The sequence below is a fragment of the Plectropomus leopardus genome, chromosome 11 (assembly GCF_026936395.1).
Source record: "Plectropomus leopardus strain MGB_pleo_1.0 chromosome 11, ASM2693639v1, whole genome shotgun sequence".
NCBI lineage: Eukaryota > Metazoa > Chordata > Actinopteri > Perciformes > Serranidae > Plectropomus > Plectropomus leopardus.
In genome coordinates, this window is record NC_142186.1 from 29728307 (window position 1) to 29751617 (window position 23311).

Sequence of the window (23311 nt, forward strand, 5' to 3'; positions counted from 1 at the left end):
GACTAAGATTTCTATCTAACAATACAAAGATTTCAGTTTAAACTTGTTTTATGCAGGTATGGAAAATCTATACACACATTTGATTTAGTAACTCTCTTGAATATCTGTATGCACGTGATCCTGCCCGTCCAGTCCCTAGACTGAGTCTGTTTTATGTAACCTTGAGGTTTTGCAGTTTTCAGCACTTCTCCATTTAAAAAAAGGACATGTCACTGACGAGCTGTAATAAACGGTCATTAGTGTAATAACAAGCTATTTTTTTTCTCAACAATGTGCCTGAAATAAAGAGATGTGAAAGCTTAAACAAAAGCCCCAGGCTCACAGAGGTACAGACACTGTGTAGGTAAATTTACAAAGAGCAAACATTTTACAGTCCTCTGACAGAAACAGTCAACACTGTAACAGCTCACATGGTTAAAATGGGAGGTAACGCAAAAACAAAACAAACATTTACACTCACTCAACGTATACGCTGTAGATGAGAATTTACTGGCACAGGAATGGAGTGCCAGACCTGAAACATTTATATTAACAATTTCTGAAAATGCAGCAGATGGTTAAAGTATTTTACTGGTAGAGAGATGGCCTTTAATAAAAGTAGGATGTCTCTGCAGTAGAAAGACGCAAATACTTTTGAAATCGGTGGTACATGACCACACAAATCTGAAAAAAGAGACACTTTTGATCAAGGGGGAGAAAACCTACAATTATCGCAATGAACTGCGCTGCACTACAAATGCAACATAATGCGGACGTGTACATGTGAAATAATGCCACCTGGCCAGCAAGAAACAATCCTTTATTTCAGTTAAACGGTACACTAAAATAATGTTAAATTTGAGACAACAAATACCCAGTACCCCAGTATTGAGTCCTAACACCCAGAAATCATTTCAGCAACTCTGGTTCCCTCCTCTCAAAATCAATGGGTTTTTTGAATGAGTTTTTGGTTATATACGTATCATAAACAATTGTTTACCACAGAGCTTATTTTCTGCAATGATCCAAAAAATCCCATACACTTTTTGACAAAGGAACCAGGGGGAAGCTGACTTCCACGTCGGTCTACAGAAAAACGTGATCCCTGGAGCGCTCTACGGCCAACTCAACGACAGAATTTTGGTTTATATTTGACCAGCACTGCTTAGTTTTACCATTGGATCTAAAGTTTTTAGATTTCAATAAAATCGATAAAATGCTTGATGAAAATCAACTAAGTATCGCTTTAAGATTGACTGAAAACTCCACCAGAATGGTGCCTCCATGTTAGCTTGTTATATGTTATTCCACATCAAACTCTGTATATTAGGGCACCTGCACATTTTCATGGACAAAATTTCAAAACTTTTCTATGACTTCTCAAGGATCCATAATAAAAATTCTTCCCACACTTGCCTTTCACAAGATGAGATTTAAACTCTATTTGAACATAATTTTAGGTAGATGGCACATATGGAGGAAGAGACAGAATACGGGTGGAAAATGAAGACACGTACATGATGGAAAAACCAAACGCCCCACATCAACGCATATTAGAGCTACTTTATGTCCACAGCCACAGAAAATAAATTTGCTGTTATGTTACATTAAGTGGAAAATTATCCATAGAAGATTACTGTAACTATTTTTATAATAACAATAATACATTTATTTGCTTTCCAGGAAACTCTAAGACACTTAATAGACTCAAGATAAACCAAAAAATAAAATACTGATAATTTTATTTCACACAACACAATTCCAGGACAATGCAAGGACTTTCAGTGAGTTTTCCTAGTTCCATGACTTTTCCAGGCCTGGAAAATGTGATTTTTAAATTCCATAATTTTTCTGGGTTTTTCTATGATCATGGGAGCCCTGATACATTAACACCAGCAGTTCTTGCCTTTGGTGTCTCCTCTCCATATGTGCATGTCTAGACATCTCTGCAGCCGTGGTTTTAGGATTTAAGCTTAGCAATTCAAGGAGGCTTTACTGGCATGACCATAATCAACCATAATCGCTAGCATGTATCTGTATCATATCACCTTCATCAGTGAATATTCTGAGTTACCTTTGCATTGCGGCTGAAGTGGCGAGAAGCAAGTGGGTAGGCTGATGTGAGGGAGGAGGCAGAGGGTATGGACGGCAGGGGGCTATCTGAACCTCCTCCTCCTCCTCCTCCTCCTCCTCCTCCTCCACCTCCGCTCTTCTCTCCTCCTCCCTCGCTCTCACTGGCCCTGCCACCCCCGAGGACCCTGCGCCGCAGGGAGGGAGAGCTGCCAGGGGTGCTGCGTGGAGAGTTACTGGCCGTACTGGAGACAAAAAAAGACAGAGAGAGAGCTTAAACCCAGGGGAGAACAGAGGAAGCTCTTTCATATTTCGCCGTTTAATGTTTCTCTGCAATGTCTTCAATGCCAGACTGTGAGGAAAAGCTACAGGCATTTCCTATTTGATAACAGCATGCCATTTTGAATTGCCTACTGAAGACCAAATAAAAAAACATGTACAGCCAGTGCTGTCAGCTGAACTGATTTTGACTAGTACAGGGTATTTAAAGCCATTCACTAATGGGTCTTAAGGTTGTCCAATCAAGACGCATTACTACAAAACGCTAGACCTGCAGTTTGCTTAAGGATAAAACACAGGCAAGAGTTTGTGCTGAAACTGCAGATCTGATCATTTCAGGACTGAAACACACCATTAGACACAGATCAAGGCTGCACAGCAGTCTTGACTTTGAAAAAACAGTGTGGTCAAGACTCAAACAATTAGTCAACTGACAGAAATGTGATCGAAAACAACAATCACAATCGACTGCTTTAAGTAAACAATTTCAAAACAACAATTTAGCCAATTGTTGACTTTTATTTTATGCTTTACACTTAACAGACAGTATATTGGTTCAGAAACTTCTGTCCTTATAGGCGTCATCCTACTGCTGCCAAAACATTTGCATCTGATGTTCAGGCCAGTGAAACATGAAAATGTCTATATTTACGCCACAACATAGTTTCCATGGTTTCACCTCATTCCTCTGTAAGTAAATCAACCGCCACATTCACCGTTAGTCACCTTAGAAATTTGCTTGTCTTTAAAACACACACACACACACAAACTATTCATCATTCCCTTACCCTGAGCAGACACCATGAATCCAATTTTGCTGCTTGAGTGATAGACATAAGTCAGTAAATGCCATACTTAAAGAAGTATTTCACAGCCGGAAAGACAGCCTCTTAGTAAAACTAGGATGTCTCTGTGGTAGACAGACGCAAATACTTTTGAAACTGGTACTACATGACCACAGAAAGCAGAGGACAAAAAAACCTACAACTACCAGAATGCACTGCATTGCACCAGACCAATAAACCCCAGGAATGAGTCCTAAAACACGGAAATCAGTTAACATTTCAGCACCTCCAGTTCCCTCGTTTCAAAATCAATGGATTTTTTTTGGATGGGTTTTTTTGTTAGATGCCTGAAATAAGGTCTGAGGTTAAAACAAGCTGAAGAGAATTTCAGTAAGCTGTATGGCATCTTTTCCTGTTTGCAAAGTCTCATTAATACAGCTAAACGTGGCACTACAGTGTGTCTCTAAGAGTGTTTTAGGTTAGAGATTGGCAATGCAGTTACATAATATTGATATACATTGATCAGCATTGCCTATTTTTACCATTTGATTGGATTTGGGACCGAGTTTGCGAGAGGGAGAGAGGCGGGTTCGTCTCTTGATGCACTCATATGCTTTTCGTGTCTGTGGTGGCGGGCTTTAGGATAGTGTGGAAGTACAACCTTTAGTTCAAGTAACAACCCAGAAGCGCCAGCGAAACTCCGCCAGAGGACATATTTTGCAACTATTTAAGTCAACAAGTAGAGTTTCTAGGCACTGGTAGGTCAAGGAAAGTTTACCACAGTTCATTAACACACACTACCCACATTGTGTTGATACAAAGCTGGTTGAGATTAAGCGAAGTATCCCCTTTAATCAGCAAAGTCCACACTTAAGATAGCCTCTGACTTGATGAATGCTCTGCTCGATCACTCAACCGCGCTGAAGAGGCTCCTTCTGGGCTGAGTAGCTAATTTCATTAATGAAGTCACACTAAGAGCTCATCACTTCATTCACTCCTTCCCAGCCAAACTGTTCTCCACACACCGAACCACATCTTTCCTCAAACTATCCACACGTTTATCCTTTGCTTTAACATAAGCCGTCGTGTTCTCAGCTCCTCCATGATGTTGATTTCTGCACCCCCCCACCCCAGGTAGTTTAGTACCTATTTGTTTCCATCTAGCTCTCATGTTGTCTTAACTGTCCTGAGCAATGTTCGGACAGAGTTTCGCAAATACACTTTACAAATATGTTTTCTACTGGAGCTCTATACAGGAGACTTGAAATGGCTACTGTTGGCAAAGCAATGCATGTTCTTACTTTTAAAAAACTGTTTACAAACCCATATCTTATCATGCATTTTAACTGAGTGTTGTCAATGCTCTTTTGTGGTGTGGCAGTTATCTTTGCGTGTCTGTGTTGTTTGTACACAGTGGCACACCTAAATGCTATAATGAGCAGTTGACATGTTAAAAAACAAACACAAGGATAGTAATATTAGAGCTCATGACCTATAAACATCCTTTTAAAATGAAAAGAAATATAATACTAGTTGATCTAAATGAAAAACAACGTTAAGAGATTATATTTTTTAAACCATGCATTCCAGTACTCTTGTTTGTTCTATTTTAACTACTTTCTTTTTTTCTTTTATTTGTTTTAACTGAGGTGTGTTTTAGTTTTTTACTGATTTATTGCTTTATCTATCATTTTATCATATTTTGTTGGTTTTACTACTGGTTTCATCTTTAAGTGGTCTATTTATCATATTTTATTCTGTTTACATCTCTTTTATTTATTTTAATTTATATGTATTAGTCTCTTTTATTAGTCCACTTTTAGTATTGTTCCGACTCAGACTTTGTTTTGTGCCTATGACTCCTGCAACTTTACTTTGTGAAGCACATTTTGCTTCCAGCTGGAGTGAAATGTGCTACATAAATAAAGTTTTGCCTGCTTGCATTTGTTATACAAGACTTATTTTACAACTTATTTTTACTCAGAGAAACATTTTCCACTGCTTGTATTTCATCTGCATTGACTGTTGATGTGATAACTTTGCATAAAGTTTATTTATACATAAATAAATAAGCCCAGGCCCTTGAGAGTGCATTGAGTGGTAAAATATATTAACTCACGGTTGCCAGCATTCTTCTGTCATTTCAGTGTGGCCTTTTGCAGTCATATTTTTTTGATATTCCTCATAGCTCTCCATTATAATGACCAGCTCCTCTTGACTGAAGTAGGCAACCCATGATCGGTCCATTTTGTGCGTTACAAGGGTCAAAAGACGCCAAACGCCCCCTTTTATCGGATCATCCATTTGCTATTTACTTGTTTAAAAAAGGGAAAAATATCTTTCTCAAAAATGCAATGAGCACAGCTCCAAACGTGGTTGCAGCTGTCAGTGATCGGAGGTAGAGAGGAAAAAGGATGGGTCAAAGTAGTCGCCTCCCAGGCAACAGGGCTGGGAGAAGGAGCTACAGGTCCATCCCTGAAACTCACCAGGTTTGTTTCATAGAAAAATAATCCCCAAAATATTACTACTGCAGCTATGTTATTCAAAACAGCATGACAGGCAGCATGAAGCCATGTTGAAGTAAACGCACATAAGAGTGCTGCAAAGAAGCTTTCTGTTTGTAAGTCAACGAGTGTGACCAGGACACTGTGACGTGAATCTGTGTCAACATGTGTTTACAACCCGAGGCTAAATCCGTCAGCAGCACTAATTTAAAAAAATAACCAGCAGCATTGCCAGAACTTTCTACACAAACCTCTAGTGAGCCATCTTTCCCGGTGTATTTAACCCTAATATTGGTACAACCTTAATATTGGTGGAATGTAACTTTTGTATAAGAAAAACATAAGAGTTTAAAAATGTGTTTAATTACAAATTAAATAGACAAACAGTTTAGTCAAGTACAGCTGTAATTGTTAGTTGATTGATCAATCAGTTAAGTGACAGAAAATTAACTGTTAACCATTTTGATAGTCTTTTTCTAATTTTCTTTTAAAATAAAAGAAGGTTTTATGGAGGGTTGTTTTTCTTTTTTTAATGACTTTGAGTTTTGGGTGTTTTTTTTTTTGTTTGTTTGGATTTGTCATCATTTGGAACTTTTACTTTAATACTTTAAATAATTTTACCTGAATATACTTACATACTTTTACTTGAAAAAACATTTTTTTTTACTGAATAAAATGTTCAATGCACTATTTTAACTTACAACAGAGTATTTTACACTGTGGTATTAGTCGTTTTACTTAGTAAATGATCTGAATACTTCTTCTGCCCTTTCTCCTGTTAAAGCGAAGGATGCAGAGATCAGCTAATGGGCAGCTAGCACACCAGCTACCCAAAACAAACCAGTCCAGCAAACACTTAAACTACACAAGCATGCAAGAAAGAGACAAAATACAACTCGTTTCAGTTACACACTGACACACTCTGATGTGCAAGGATGGACGCTGCTATGGTCAGTGAAATGAGGTGGAGGGGTGGAGGGGCTCCAGTGTGACCGCACGAGCATCCACAGGACAAACACAACCATGCAGCGAGCTATCTGTTTATGCAGCTAACAGCAGACTGTGGCTGCACACCTGCGCTTTTGCATAAACTACACCTGTCCCACCCATGTTATCAGTGAGATTTGCAAAGCTGTGACTCACTTCACCGCGCCAATGAACGATGAGAAGGACCACAGACAGATCACTGCACAGCATTCGCCATTCATCACGCAAGATCAGACTGTTTATGTCACTTACTCGAACATGTCATGAGGCGTTTGCGATCCAGCTGATATCCACAAAAACACACTGCTCACTGTTGTATAAAATACGGTGTCCCTGGTGTGTTTGCGTGTGTGTGAGTGTGTGTGTGCAGCTAAAGCAAGCCAGGCTCTACGGGGCTGTGTGTCCGCTCCTCTGCCTTGTTGTCTTCGCTTAGCCTCGGGGTGGATTTGCACCCATCGTCCACCGTCCCGCGGTCGGATGTTAATTTCTCATTTTGGCTGACACCCCTGCACCTCGCAGCCAGGTACCGGACCGACCGCTGCTCCCTACACCGTTAGCAGGACCCGGTAACGGGCTGCAGCCGCTGCGTCCATCCGTAATCCCCTTTGCAACAAGGGAGAGGGAGGAGGGAGGAGGGAGGAGGAAGAGGAGGGAGGAGGCGGCTCCATGTGTTGAGTGAGGCCTTGCTTTTTTTTTTTTTTTTTTTACAGCGAGGTGGTGCTGAACTAGGGGGCACCGTTGAGGTTGATAAGGCAGAGTCAAAACAGGGGTTTTATCTTAACAGACAGGAGGTCACAAGAACATTTACTAACATTATAATCTTTGCAATGAGCGACTTTTCAGCACGTTAAACTGCATGATGTATATGTTTTTTCTATTCATTTATCGTTTGAAACCCGAGCAAACTGGCTTGATTTTTCTTTCAAAAATATGGAAAGGCGGCGATGAGCAACTTCACAAGAAATGGTATAAAAAATTGCAAGAAATTATTAAAAAGGTACATTTAACTACTCGAAAATAAGTTAAAATAAAACCATTTGCAATAAATTAGTGAAAAGTTACAAGAAAATTACCTTAAAATAAGTTTTAAAAAATTAACAATAAATTAGTGAAAAGTTACAAGAGAATAGCCTGGAAATAAGCAAAAAAAAGCAAGAAATTAGTTAAGTTATGAGGGGGGGGACTGAAAAAATTAGCAAAAGGTAGTGCTACAAAAAAACATATATACAGATATAGGTTTAAACAATAAGAAGAATTATGAATACAGTTCTATGGACAGTTTTGCTTAGTTTTTTGATAATATCTAATAATATTTTTAGATCATTTTCTTGGTCACCTATTACATTTTTTTTTGCAATTTGTGGGCAATTTCTTGCCAAGTTGTTATGTATTTTCTTGTGTTCGAGAAAAAATCAAAATAGTTTTCCAGGTTTCAGAGGTTTGATTGCTTGTGAAAAGCATCGGCACGCAGCACAAGAAGTCGATCCAGATGTTAAAGGGCTAAACAACAAGCTGATCAAAAGAAGCTTCTGCAATCAACCTCTCTTATTCACTGGCCGGGATCTGAAGCATTTCCAACACAGGCACTGTGTGTAATAAGTGACTTAAGATTGATCCTCATGAGTAAACAATTAAACTGGGCACTTTTGACTAAGTTTTTAGACCGAATAATTATTCAAGAAAAAGATAAAAAGATGAAAAAAATAACAGAAATAATCATGATTTAAGGTTGAAGCCCCTTTTAAATCTTTATGTTCTAAACAACCTGGATATATCTCAAGTATTACAGGGATGTAATTCAATTGCATATTAATTGGGGTGAAAGCCATCATCATAATATCAGATGGGGGCTCATAAATATATTATGCTAAAAAACAAACAGGCTAAAACATGAGTAGCATTGTAAATACAGAGACCATGGCTGCCTGTGGTGGATCCACCTGGACAAAGCCCAGAGCCCACGCAATCCCTTAACCCCCAATCTCTCTGTCCATCCCTGGATTAGAGTCCACATCATAATCCATGCTGGGCTGAGCCAGGCCGACATCTCCACCATTCAGTCTCTCTCTGTGTAATCTGTTTTTCTGAGGTCCACCAATGGCCCATAATAATTCATGGGCTGGACAGACATTGAGAAAGGGGCAAGAATGAGAATAAATGCAGTTTCAAAGAGGCGCTAAAAAAATGTACAGGAAGTAGGTATACAAGAAGAAAAGGTGCTACTCTTAGGCCCTGTCCTAAATCTGTTTCAACGGAGCAAGATAAAGATGAGGGGTGCAAATGGACTTCTGTGAGTGCACATATCGATGTCTTTGGGCTTGTTAAGAGATTGCAGCTTCCGACATGCACACAGTGCAATATCCAAATAGACTAGGGTACACACTATCCATAATGTAACACAAACAGATTAATATGACTATAAAAGCTGATTACCAAAAACGGGTAGTAGCTACAATGGAGCTGATCATCTCCAGCAATATTAATAAATCAAACTAACAATTCCTCAAATTGTGATACTGTCAAAAGTGGATCAATCATCACAGAGTGTATGTAAACAAACCAACTGAATGCAGACTACACAACTGATAGTGTATGGCAGAAAGACAAAGAGAGGTCACAATGACAATCAGTCACACTCAGTCAGCAGGTCACCTTGTTGATGATTTGGCTGTGCTAAACAGCGTGCAATTATGCCATTGTAACTTAGACTTTGTGTGTGTACGTTTGCGCCGTAATTGTATGTTTATACATTATACAGTCACGAAGCACACAAGTTTAACATAGCTGATATCTGATATGCCGATAATTTCTAACTTAATTTGGCCAACTGTCATTGCCGATAACAAAATATGTTTTTCCACCTAATTACAGAGAACATCAACTCTCTCCTGTAGTGAAATTCACATACTTTGCCTACTCGTATCATAATGGCCCACTGGTTGCAGATGCAAACATTAAATATGGTGCTATTCAAAATGTACAAATTAAACGGGCAAAACAAGAAAGCTAAGTAAACCGAGGTTACGTGTAAAACATGCCATATTTATTTTTTTGTAACAAATTTTGAACAAAACAGTAAAATTCATCCCATTTTAACAGGCTTGGATGATGCTGACAAAGGCAAAACCAGGGCAAATTTGACCTATTTCAATCATTCATTTTATCTGCAGGAAGCTTTTCACTTTTAAACAAGAAAAAAAACATTTGCCAGGAAGCCGCAGGGGCAGCTTAGCATGTTGCCATTGGGGAAGACTTTAGAGCCTCGTCCAAGCTGTTTGAAATATATAAATCAACTGTGCCTTGGGAATTTCTCATGGTATGCAAACACTTAACTGTCTACACTGTTTCTTTTTTTCCCATCATATATTTGATTATGAAGTTGCTGAAATTAGAGCTAATAACCTCGAATTAGATGATCAAATATTAATTTTGATGTATGTATGAATGTAATTATTTTTTCTCTTATGGATTTTCTGAATTATAATTTCTATAACCTTTGTTTGCAGGAGTGTTACTCTCAAAAACAGTTCAAGTGCTAGGATTTACTGAACATCACTGAACCTGAATATTTCTATTGTTTTTAAAAGGCCACAGTAAAACTATCATCGAAAGGGTTATAACAGAAATCGGGGGAATTAAAGTTCATTAATATCCAGCAAAACAATATAACTGGGTCAATAAAATGGTGTGTAAATGAAGAGGACAAGGGCACAGCTGTTCATATGGAGCACAAGAGAGGATCACCCTCTGCTTGCCCTCTGCAGTGGTGCCCAGACCCTCCTCTGATTGGACTCACATGACATCATCAGACCAAGAGCCCGCTCCTATTGGCTGAAGGTGATGTCATGCTTAAGAGGAAGGATAAATGGTGCATGAACCCCGCCGCTAGCTCCTTGTGACTGACCCAGCTCTATTTTTCCTCACCGCCACAACACAGCAGTCTCACTTTCTTTGTTGACACTTTACATAACCTTGCTGCTTCGCCTGTTTGGGGAAGTCATCTTGCTTTGAAGCCTTTACTATTCTTTTAAAATACAAATCAATTGACATACATATGTTTTCTCAGCATCAAGGACATTTCATGTTCAACACTGAAATTTAACCATCGGAGAGTTGGCCTGCTTTTTAATCTGACATCATAGTGGGCCATAAATCAACTCAACTTAGGCAGGATTTTAACAGTGTAATCTGTTCTCTCTAGTTTAAGCCATTAGCTAATTAACTCCACCCCGTTCCAAAATAGTTGACCTCGTGTTGCATTTGAGCAAAGTCGACTAAGAGTAAATCTGGCAGATGTAAGGCCTTTTTATTCCCCACTAACATCCACAAATGAGAGGCTACTCACTCCAGTCAGTCACTGCAGCCAAATGTGCTCTCGTAAGGCCTGAATGCAAATTGGCTGAGATTTCACAGAGCTACGAGCGCAGAATACCCATGAGACAATCAAACGTAGTGCTGACGGTGTGGATCCTCTGTTCTAAGCCACTGAACCTTATGTGGTGCCGCAGCTGTAAGATAAGTGAGCCCATCCTCATCGAGAAAACCTTCAACTGAACAATGACTAAAAAAACACTTCAGTTTTTGCCTCATGAGGGAGTAATAAACTGCTAACACTAGTGCTTAATTTTTTCATGTCTTTCATTATAATATCTTTAATCACTGGCTGGTTAGCAGTGTTGGGCAAGTTACTTTATAAATTCTATAAATTACACACAAGTACTTTGGTTTAAAAGTAATAAGTTATAATACAATATTATTCTCTATGTGGAGTAATGCAATACTTTTACGTTACTTTTGCCAAAATGACACCAGAAGTGTGACTAGCTAAAAAATTTAGGATGGTCATATTGTTAAATAACCAAAGAACAGATATTTATTGTAGTTCCATATCATATTGTCCATGATAATAATAGTATCATTTTTAAAATAAGAAAAATTCATATTGTGATAATGGTAATACATTGACTTGTTGACATAATGGCATCATACCACAACGCACGGTAAAAACAAGTGTGGCTGAAAGCAAAATGGCTACAGGCCAGGGGCAACTGTGAAATCAGTGGTCAAAGTATCCTGAATGTTTTATGAACTGAACCAAACTTCTCAGACTCTCAAACAGCTCAGAGTGTCAGCGGCTCTGAGCAGCACAGCGTCTTTCTCTCGATTTCCTCTCTCGCTGTGTGCACACAGAAGCTGTGTCAGCTGACGCTCGCCACACAACAAAAAAACCACACATATGAATGTATGAGAGTGGCTGTAACATAACAGCCTGTAAAAATAAATGCAGGTCTGTGTGTGAGCAAAGGTCTGATCATCAACGCTGAGTGTCACATGCTAAAGCAAGAAGAGAGGAGGCAAGACAAAATCATAAGTAAAGTATTCTCACTATTTTTGTCATATTGTCAACACAAAAATACCCTGAATATCGTGATATTATTTTACAGCCATATTGCCTACCCCTATTCACCAATGTACAAATCCACTAGTGGGCGATTTTGTTTTGTTTAAAGAAGGCTCTCCTCCTGAGCACAGATCTGAATCATTCATGCATTTGCCTGCAGTGGTTATCACTTGTATTAAATCACTCCCTTATATTAACAACAGTGTGATAATACAGAGCAATTAAAAAGCCTTGACCTTTTTAAACAAACGAAAATCCATGGTCACATAGATGAGCAAACAGAGGGATGATCAAAGTCAGATAAATTATGAGATATGGATAAATATTTGTAGGTCTGTCATGTAAAACACAATAAACAAATGCCAAAATTTGCACAACAAGCTGATTGGCATGCGAGTAAGTCACTATGAGGAGCGCAACTTAATACACCCGAACAGGAAGAGCCGCCTGCTGGTGGTTCCTGTTGTGCCGGTCAGCTGCAGCACCAGAGACAGTTGTGATAAGAAGGGGATGGCGTGTCTGCGATGTGCCGCCATTTCAGGAGATATGAAAGGGATAACCTTCAACATGCTAGCGGACATTGAACGACACAACCTCAGTGTGCTGATCACCAGGAAGAGCAAAAAAAACACATCAGAGGCCAACTCCTTATCCCCCGCTGCGTTCAAGCAGACTTAAGACACCAAAACTAAACGGGACACATTACTGACATGTGATTGGAAGTCCACTGAACATGATAAAGCACAATAACGCATCATCCACATATGCAGATCACCAGCACCCTTCTATAACATGGCCTATAATGACATGACGACACAAAAACCCTCAGAGGATCTTTTTTCTGGAAGCGAACTTGCAGATGTGCAGTGTGGATAAATTAAAAATGGAAACAATGAACACTTAATTTTGGTATTAGATTGTAAATGTAGTAATCCCCTAATTCTTGTTGGTAACGCCTTACATTACTCATTACTGCTAAAAAGTAATATATTACTGTGACGCTTCACTTTTGTTATTTAATACATTACCCCCCAACACTGCTGGGGTTTCAGCATGAATCTGGCACACTAACCTGCAGGTCTCCCAGTCAGAGTCTCTGCTGAGCAGGCTCCTGAGGGACCAACGGGAGCGCCGGCTGGGAGAGGGACTATGAGACCATGAGCGAGACGGTGGCAGGAGGAGGTCCTGTGATGGCACATCTGCACCTTGCTCTCCTGTTTCCATCTGACTGGCAATAGACGGAGAGGGCGAGGGACTCCGATGTCCAACAGTCCCCTTCCCTGAAGTCTCCTCTATGACAATTTGCGGCGTTTTGTCCCATTGTCGCTTAGAAGTGCAGCCCTGCTCTTCATCATTACGTTTCTTGGTTCGGATCCTGCTGCGGTGGGAACGACCATGACGGCTTAAGCGTGACGGTCTGGGGCTAGGTGAGCGAGACCATGACTCTGTATCCGAGGATGGCGGCAGGATAGTCAGCGTTGGAACGGGAATGGGCTGAGTCAGAGTGATGCCTTCTAGTCCCACAGGAGAAGACATAGTCATCTTCAGAACTTAATTTTCTCTTTCAGTACAGTCAAGTGCACCAACAAGGGCTTGTTGCATCTTTATAGCTGAGGCTGACCCTTGATGGGACTGATATATTTTGAAAAAAGGATTGGTAAACACATCAAACACTCCCACTGGGCAAATCCACTCTGACAACAAAGGTTAAACTAAGTGTAAGAAAAGAGGATTTAGTCTTCCCCATATTTCCTGTTAACTTAAGAAAGTGTCTTCATACCGAGCACGAAAAATTCCCCGTAGTAGTAAAACTGCAAACCAGTTCACAAGTTAACAGTTTTGTAGGTGTTCCTTCACAGTTAAACGACACAACAGGAAGCCAGGAGGAAGTCTGTCACATAATTTTACACGCCTTCTCAATCTGCGGTCATTAGGCAATCCATTTCCAAAGAGTGACTAAACGCTCTATCATCTCTTTTCTAAGTTAAGCTTATGCGCTTCACTCCTTCCTCCTCTGCACCTCTTGCAATGTCCAGTGTCACTCTCTTTCTTCAGTACTCCTCCGCTCTCCTCCCTTTCACAGACGTCAAGCTTGTATTTGGATAATCGGGCTCATCTTTGCAAGAGTTGAAGTATCAGACAAAGACAGATCTGTGTCTGGAAGTAGCTACCTGAGGAGTGACAAGAGCAGAAACTTTCAAAAGGCTGGCCTGCATCTGACCACCACTGTTTTACTTATTTCTCAGAATAAAAATCATTAAACTGTCCCACAAATGACTGTGAGTAGAGCTATTTCTGTCTAGTCTTTGATACTCTCTGCTCAGCCAGTTCTGGGAATACTAGGTATCATATGATGATGATGTATTTGTAATGAAACACTGTTCCCGTTAGAGGGCCGATCAATAGGATTTATTTATAGTGAGGTAGTTTATGTTACGTGTGTTTTTTGCCTCAGTTTGGCAGATTGATAACTTTAGCTGCACATTTAGCCCTTTCGAACCCAATCAAATTGGCCTGATTCCTTTCAAAAACAATGGACAATGGCAAATGGCAACCAGACAAGAAACGACCCAACAATTAGCAAGACATTAGTAAAAAATAAAATAGTTATCTGAAAATTAGTACAATAAATAAATAAACAGAAAGTTGGGTTTTTTTTATGAAAATGACCTGAGAAAGCTGCTTATAAAAATAATGTTTTTTAAAATAATTTAAAATATGTAACTATGAAAACTATAAATATAGTTTTTCCCTAGCTTTTTGAGATAATAATCTACATCTATTACTTTGTGGAACATTTCTTACAAAGTTGCCTATCACCTTTTTTCCCCATGTTTTTTCATGTTTTTTGAAAGTAAGTACACCAATTTGCTACAGGTTCATAGGTTAAAATACTTGTAACAGGCATCTGAAAGCTGCACAATAAAAGTTATGTCGCTCCAGATTTAAAAGGGTTAATGGTTTTCTCCCTTCAAGTACTCAGAAATAGCTAAAACTGGGTGTACAAGGGACTGACTGACGCTGGTCACTATGCATTTATTAGTGGATGGAAACAAACGGCAAGAGAGATCATTTTGACCCGTGTTTGTTGTCAGGAAAGCCTATACAGATCAGTCCCTGATAAAATGCCAAGCCCTGACTTACAAAAACACAGCTGGTCCTTAAACTGTCCAAAAAAACAAACACACAATCTCACACAGCAACTGTCAGACAGTGTAGCGGACATAAACAACACCGGAATACATACAGTACTGTGCTTTGTGTGTGTGTGTATATATATATATTTATATATATATATATATTTATATATATATATTAATTTAAATAGATACAAAGAATCCGAAGAACATGTATAATACATTAAAGCACCACTAAAAGTCAGATTGAAATGGCTTCTTCAGAGCGAAGTCAATATTGGGTTTGACGTCCCTTTTCACATAGCTTCCTTTATACCAGAATATTAGTTTGTAAATCTCATTTGTAAATCTAATAATTGCCTTCCAAAGACAGTTCAAGACATGCTAAGTGGATAAGGAGGTCACACAAAATACCTGCAACTTTAGCCTGTTCAGTTGTTTTTTTTATTCTGACATATTTGCATTTTTAATACTGTAAGGATGCACGATATTGGATTTTTTGCAGATATTGGATTCGCCAATTTATAACAACTCATTTAGCTGATAATTGATACATCCACTGTTTTCCCCAACCAAATTGTAGTGATGATCAAGTCTCTTCTGCAGTGGAATTAACTTCATATTATGCATAAAGCCAATATCTGCTGATCCAGATGATATGCTGATATTATGTTCTGTATGTATGTTCTGGTTGCATTTTGCTTAAGAGACTGCTGAGAAATAAATATGTATAATCATTATAAACTTGCTAAAATAACAAGATTTAAGGTGGCTTAAGACTTTTGCACAGCACATACTTCAATTCATACTGCCAATAACAGAGTTTAATTATCACTAAAGGCTACCAAGCTCAAAACTACATGGAAACATTCTGCAGATGTGTCCTCCAACAGGGAAGGGTTGTGTGTGTGTGTGTGTGTGTGTGTGTGTGTGTGTGTGTCACGCCATTGTTTGCCCTCAAAGCAGACACTTCTGAGGCAAGGACCCGAGAACGCCTGACAGTATTTGCTGTGATCTGTTTGAACAAGACCAATCTTGGCGCAGACTTGTTTGTCCAGAGTAATCCACCATAATCCCTGTGCAGCCTTCACTCCTTGGTCAGCACACCAGCCTGATCTTTTCACCATTACATATCACAGTCATGGAAAAAATCTCCAAACTTTTCCGTGACTTTCAAGGACCCACAATCCTTTTTTTTTCTTGCCGCATTTGCCTCGCCTTTTTCCAAACATATCAAATCCAAACATAACTTCAGCGGCTAGCACAAATGAAGAGAGAGCTGGGACGCAGGGAAAAAAATGAATAAACGTACGTGATGGTAAGACAAAGCGTCACAAACAGATGCACATTAAAGCTCCAATGCAATGATCGCTTCAGAAAATAAATTTTGTTATATTACACGGAAGGTTTTCCACGCAGGATTCCTGTAACAATTTTACTACACACAACAAAATTCCATGACTTTTACCAAACTTTTACCAAAATGATTTTTAACCCTTTGAAACCTGGATCGACATCATTTTCTCATACTGTGTTAAGATGCCTGTAAGAGGAATGTCAAATAATTATCCTGAAATTTGCAGGAAATTAGAGGATTATTTTTAAAAAGCTTATTGTAGTGTTGAGACGACTATATTTATAGTTATCATATGCATATTTAAGATTATGTATTTTTATTTTTTACTTTTTATTTATTTAACACAAAGACAACACATACAACACAATGAAGGTGTACACAAGAAAGTTAACATCATACATTAGGCCTTTTCATGTTTATAACACTTCATGTCAACACTTCTGAGTACATCTTCAGTGGTAATATTGCTTTCCAAAATCTACCTATCAATTTAGCATTTTCCTCAAGGTTCATCATTTATAGTTGATGAGAAAGATATTAGTATAACAAGACTGTAATAATAATAAATATCTAAAGCTAAAAACAAAACAGAATACCAAGGGAGAAACTAAAAATAAACAGAAAGCAAAGAAAAGGGGAGGGATAACACAATTATTATTTTAGGAGTATTTCCTTTAACTCTTTTTCAGGTCATTTCCTTGATTTTTTAACTGTTTTTTTATTTCCGTTTCTTAAACTTATTAGTATGTGTTTTTTTTTTGCACTTTAAAATCATTTACTTTTTCCATTAATGCCTTTTTGTTACTTGTTTACAAGTCAATTTGCTCAGGTTTCCAAGGGTTAATTATTCCATGACTCTCCCAGGCCTATAAAACTTGATTGAGAGTCTATGATTTTTTTTCTCCAGGTTTTCCATGACCGTGGGAACCCTGATGTAAATAAGCCACGTTAAGCAAACATCGCACATCACACAGCCATCGCAGACGCGAAACACGCCGACACAAACACGCAAATTCAAGTTACTGCTGCGTGAAGCAAGTGTTCAGGAGCAGCTGCTCCTCGTTGCTCAATGTTGTTGTTGCTCTGTTCATCTTGGCTCGCAGCACTTGAATGATCTGCAGTTACAGGAAACACCCCAAACCACTGATATCTGTTAACGCGACACCGTGTGACTCCAATGGGTAACGAGATTGCAGAAATGGGTTTTAATAACATTGCACAGAAAGAAAAAGAAACTTTGCAGCCCGGGGGAAGTTTAAACTCCTACCTCCCATTGGACGAGTTTCCTCCGTTTCGGTTATCTTGCTCGGCCTCGAAGACGAGCCGAGCGACGGTGCGGGAGGTGATGTTAAAATCCACTTTTTCACAGGAACACATCAACATTCTCGGACGCGTTAAGAAGCATCTGCCGGCTGTGGCTAACAGTTAGCCTTTAGCCAGCTAACGCCAAACACAGCCGAGTCGAGCTAACGTTTACCCCCCCGACCTCCGAAGGCCGACACAAAAAGATGACTATCTGGCTAGCAACCTTTAACTTTCAGAAGATAGACTACACCGCCGACGCCTTCCATTTTCTCTTTAAAAACACTCCGCGATAAAACAAAGTTATTAAACTAAATTTAAAGCTAACGGACAAAGTTAGCTTAGCACTGGCAGCATACTAACTTAAAAGTAACAGACAATAGCTTTTTTGTCGAAAAGTGAAAAGGAACGCCACTCGGTCGGCCCATTAACTTAGTACGTAGGGGGCTAAGAGAAGTCAAATCAAGAAAAGTACACCCCTGCTATGTATTTTAACAAGACACAAAACCAGTAACACCTTCGATATCACAATTAATACAATTATTTTGAAAAAATGTTTCTCGCAATGTCCTCAAACCAACACAAATAACAGCAAAACAAGAGGATCACCCCTCCGGCAAACTTTGTGGTACGGTCCGGGGAAAATAACTGTCCAGAGGATGTGGCGAGAGAAGAACAGTGTTTACATCAAACAACCAGCTGCCACCGAAAATGTGTTTTATCTTTCAACAGCGTTTATTCGCAAATTTGAAACAAATAGACCATGAATTGGCAAAATGATTTGATTTCTTTCAAAAACATGGGAGGGCGACCAGCAACTTAACAATCAATGCCCCCAAAATAGCACTACATTAGTAAAAAGTTATACAGATTATACGTTGTTGTTTTTTATTATTATTATTTTACAATTTTAAATCAAGAAAGAACAAAGAACTCATACCCCACCACACACACACACACACACTTAGAAATGACACAATAGTAGCAAGAAATTTGGAAAAACTCACACGAAAATTACCAAAAAAGACTACCAAAAGAGTGAGAAATTGGCGAAAATTTTCAAGAAAATAAACTGAAAACAAGAGAAAAAATTAAAGTAAGTTGTAAGAAAACATAGCAATAAACTAGAATTTACAATACGCAAAAAAGCAAACAGTGAAAAGTTACAAAATAGGACTACGTGAAAATGAGCTTAAAAAAATGTGTAAGTGTGTAGTCAAATTACTCGAAAATAAGCAAAAAAAGGCAAAATATAGTAATAAGTTACAAGAAAATTACCTGAAAACTAAAGAAATAAGCAATAAATTAGTAAACGATTTAAAGAAGATTATGTGAAAACAAACAAAAATCATTAGCAATAATATGTAAAAAGTTCTACAAAAAATAGTTAAGACAAAACACAAAGAAAAGTTGAAAAAAAAAAACAAAAAAAAAACCTCAAGCTCAACCCAGGTTAATGTTCAGATCGTGCCCTGACTTTTTACCATATTTTTTTTCAGTTTACAGAACATTTCTTGCCATATATTCTACAGTGGTTTTGAAAGAAATCAAATCAGTTTTTTCAATGCTAGTGAAGAACACTGATGTCGATCCAGGTGTTAAAGGGCCAACTAGACTCACTGTTAAAATCAAAATGTTGTATTGCTAGAAGTAACATTTAAAGCAGTAAAGCAGTCCCATAGTATACAGCTTCAGTAATTGGATTTTTCTAGCATGAAAATGAAGTCTCTCACCACCTGTTTCCCAGTACACCCTGACCAACAATTGAAAACATCCACAGGTTTAGCATAATTTCAGAGTTACTTTGAAGGGAGCTGAACCGAAATGACCGAAATTAGCCGACAGAAGTATGGCGACCCCTTGTGTCTAACACTGTTGTGTGCAGTCAGTATTTGTAACCTTTTGCCTCATACCTCACTAACTTTCTATAAATAAGCATATAATGAGAGGATTGTTAGTCTTTATTAAGTAGAAATAAATTCAATAAAGACTATTCATTGATTATGGAACATTATAGCAACAAAAAGGCAATGTGGCATAGTATGGCATGTAAATTCAATCTCACCCCTCGCCTCCTGCAGCAGCATCACTTCATGTGGTGTCATAAACTATTATAGGTAGGACGAAGCTTGTAAGAGATTGAATATCTTCTCCTCCAGGACACAAGCAGTAAGCAGGGTCAGTGACAGGTCACCTTGTCAGAAGCTGAAAACAAAAGCTGCAGACAAAAGGACAAACACTGACAAGAAACCTTGAAGGGGGAATTAAGAATTTCAGTATGTTATTTTCACTGCCAAGGAAATATCAAATCAATATTTGTGAACACTTTGGACTATAGTAGACCACAGGAATAACATGTATGAATTTTGAAGTTCCCCTTTAACCCTTTGAAACCTGAAAGAATTGGCTTTATTTCTTTCAAAAACATTGGTGGAAGGCAATGAGTGACAAAAGAAGAAATGTGCCAAAAATTAGCAAGAAATGAGTAAAAATTAGCAAGAAATGAGGTACGATGAAGTTACCTGAAAATTTGTTTAAATAAATGAATAAATAAGAAAGTTAAAAAAAAAAAAACAGACAGAAGTGACCTGGATAAAGTGCTTAAAAGTTATAATAATTCTGTAACATAATTTGAAATATGTAATTATGATCATTATAAACATAATTTTTACCTAGCGTTTTCTTTCTCTATATATTTTCCCCAGATTTTAAAAAAATCTCTAAATTTACTAATTTCTTGCAATTAATTAAATATTTATTGCCAAGTTAGTCATTCCCTTTTCCCTATGTTTTTGAAAGAAGTCAAACCATTATGCTTGGAGTTCAAAGGTTTAAATACTTGTGTAACACATTTGCTGAAAGCAGCACAAGGAAAGTTATGTCACCCTAGGTTTCAAATTAGGTTTAGTTGATGCATTAATGTTGCGATTTTAAATAACAGAGACACCTGAGTTTAAAATACACTCATGGATTATACAGAAAAACCTGATTGTTGTTGATTTTAGGGTGATCCTTTTCATTTTTTGATTGGTCTTCCAGACTAATTGAGAAAATAATTGCATCATTGTCCAGTTAATAAAATAATGAGTGTTAATGGGTTTTTTTTTTTTGAAAATCCATAGCATTTTCCGTAAGCCTAATTTATCAGTTTAAAATTGCTGGTTTTTGTTGACCAACCATCAAAAACTTAAAGATACACAGTTACAGTCACATAAGACAACAAATCTGCAACAAATCCTCACAACTGAGGGTGTGAAACAAGCAATTTTGGGGCATTTTTACTCCAAAAGCAACTGAAATAATCATCAAAATAGTTGCAATTTAGATTCAGATAATTACAGCTCTTTTGGATTTAAAAGACACTGACAGTTTTAGTGCACTGCACAGGAAGTACTAATCTCCGATGCCTAAGTCCCATCAGCATTTGCACACAGTTTGCATGTTTCAGTCCTATATCTCTAATGTTTATCTCTCAATGCACCAGACTTTTTTTTAATACACTTTATGACAGAAATCCTCACACTTTTAAAAACTAAACTTCAGAGGCTATAGAAGAAAGAAATGTACAATCCAGATGAAAACAGTCATCTTTTCAAGAAGTGTTTTTTAAAGGATATACAACACAGCTACATCCTGAAAATATGTATTGTTGTAATAAATTTGCTTTTACCTGCTCGTCAGTTTTGGTCCCCAGCCAGCAGTTGCTTCTGCATCCTTTCAAATCGAAGGCAGAGCATCACAATGACTTGGCAATTTCAAATTCTCCATAGGTTTTCTAGACATCCTCCGTCCTCTCGGTCCCTGTGAACGCCTGCTGCAGTCAACACTTCACTGGCTCCGCTTCAAAACAGAGAACCACCGTGTGTGTCTGAACTGAGCTGAACTGTGTTACATACGCAGCCAGGCGGGTGAGAAACTGCTCCAGGATACAGAGAGTTGTGTTGCTGAGCACCTCAGGCTGCTGAATCGGGGGACTGGAAACTCGATCTGTTCTAAAAATAAAAAAACATCACCAGCATAGCGAGGAAGGAGGTGTGTCACTCACTGTGTGTATGCGTGTGTGGGGTCACAGAGGTGCAGCCCACTCCCCCACGTACACACACACACACACACACACACACACACACACACACACACACACAAATACACACACAAACACACACACACACAGGGTTTATCATATGTCAACATTTCCTTGAAGTCCCCCCCTTCGCGTGTGTGTGCGCACCAACCCAAGGTCTTTCTTTCACCCTCACATGTGTGTAATTTTAAAGATTGCTCAGGCTGATTTTTATTGTCATTATCATTCACAGCAAGGTTAAAAGAGGCAAGGACCCTTATCACTGTGTCATCTGCTTACATCACATGACCACATCCCTGACCTCCAGCCAAAATACACACGCAGAGCACATGCTCACAGCCTGGCTGCCAGAAGCTTGTATCCTACCCGAGTGTGCTGTGCATCTTTTTCATATTTTTGTAGAGCGGGACGTGTTTAACTTGACCTGACGTGTGACAAGGCATCCCCTCTTTAAAAAAAAAAGAAAAACAACTCATTACATTCATCACATCAACACGCTGACTGTACCGACCACGTGTGTCTTTTTGTCGCTGTGGTCAGCACGCGAGCTGAGGCCTTCAGTGGCAGCCTGTCTGTCGGCCTTGACTTCAGGGGCCTTGGTTTTGTGACATTGACGGACTGTTAGATTATTTGATGGCAGATATTAAAACTGACAAGAAGAGAAACTGTACAGTTAAAACATGAGACCTTTTCTGGTTTTACTTACTGTACCAGAGGGAAATAAATGAGTTGAAATAATTTATTGATATAATTAATTAATATAGTTTAGTTTAAAATAAGTTTTTTTAACTGTTTTTATTGCGCTTGAGTTTGCTTTATTATTATTTTTTTTTCTTGGCTTATTTTTACGTAGCTCTCCGGTGACTTTTAACTTATATCTTGTTAATTTCTGGGCCATTTTGTGTTAAGTTGCTTGTCGCCCTCTTCCCATGTTTTTTAATTTTTTTTTTAATTTTATTTATTTTCTTTTTTAAAGAAATTAATTTGCTCAGGTCTCAAAGGGTTAAGCCCTGCATCGTTGTGTGCTTCACTCTGAACTCGTGTTTGTCTGGATTTGTTTAACAAAACATGTAAGAGATGAGTTTGCATGCCAGACTTGCTGCTTCTTTTGTCTTATTACCAACTAAGAAAGGACATAAACGCCTTCAAATAAAACAATATGAATACATTTTTGGCAAATAAAATATTTAAGCAAGCAAAGGTAATAACCAAAACCTGCATAACATCTCAGGCTGTGTGTCAATAGCTATAAATATAAAAAAATAAAGCACTAATAAAAAACAAAAGAAATCTGTAGGATGTTGTAAATGTTCCCTGTTTGAGAGAGCTTTCTTTTATCAATCAGAGGAAATATGACTGAGGTCTTCTTTAGACGGCCATGCTGTAGTTATGGATCGAGTCTCATCATCTCGGGTTTCCTGCTGGCTTT

General features: G+C 38.4%; 1 protein-coding gene across 4 annotated transcripts in view; it reads right to left on the reverse strand.

Moving 5' to 3' along the window:
* The window catches only part of gramd1a (GRAM domain containing 1A), a 48018-nt gene extending 26143 nt beyond the window's left edge, over window positions 1-21875 (reverse strand). Inside the window, exons 1-4 of one of the 4 annotated variants that reach the window (XM_088084569.1) lie at window positions 21472-21875; window positions 19867-20019; window positions 13078-14176; window positions 2054-2294 (exon numbers count right to left, since the gene is read on the reverse strand). In XM_088084569.1, the coding sequence (XP_087940695.1) occupies window positions 2054-2294; window positions 13078-13547 (711 nt within the window). In that variant the 5' untranslated portion in view covers window positions 13548-14176; window positions 19867-20019; window positions 21472-21875. Of the gene's footprint in view, window positions 1-2053; window positions 2295-6856; window positions 7245-13077; window positions 14177-17766; window positions 18195-19866; window positions 20020-21471 lie in introns of those variants that run through there. The other 3 variants (XM_042490398.2, XM_088084570.1, XM_088084571.1) reach the window with 3 other exon arrangements.
* Window positions 21876-23311: the final 1436 nt, after the last annotated feature.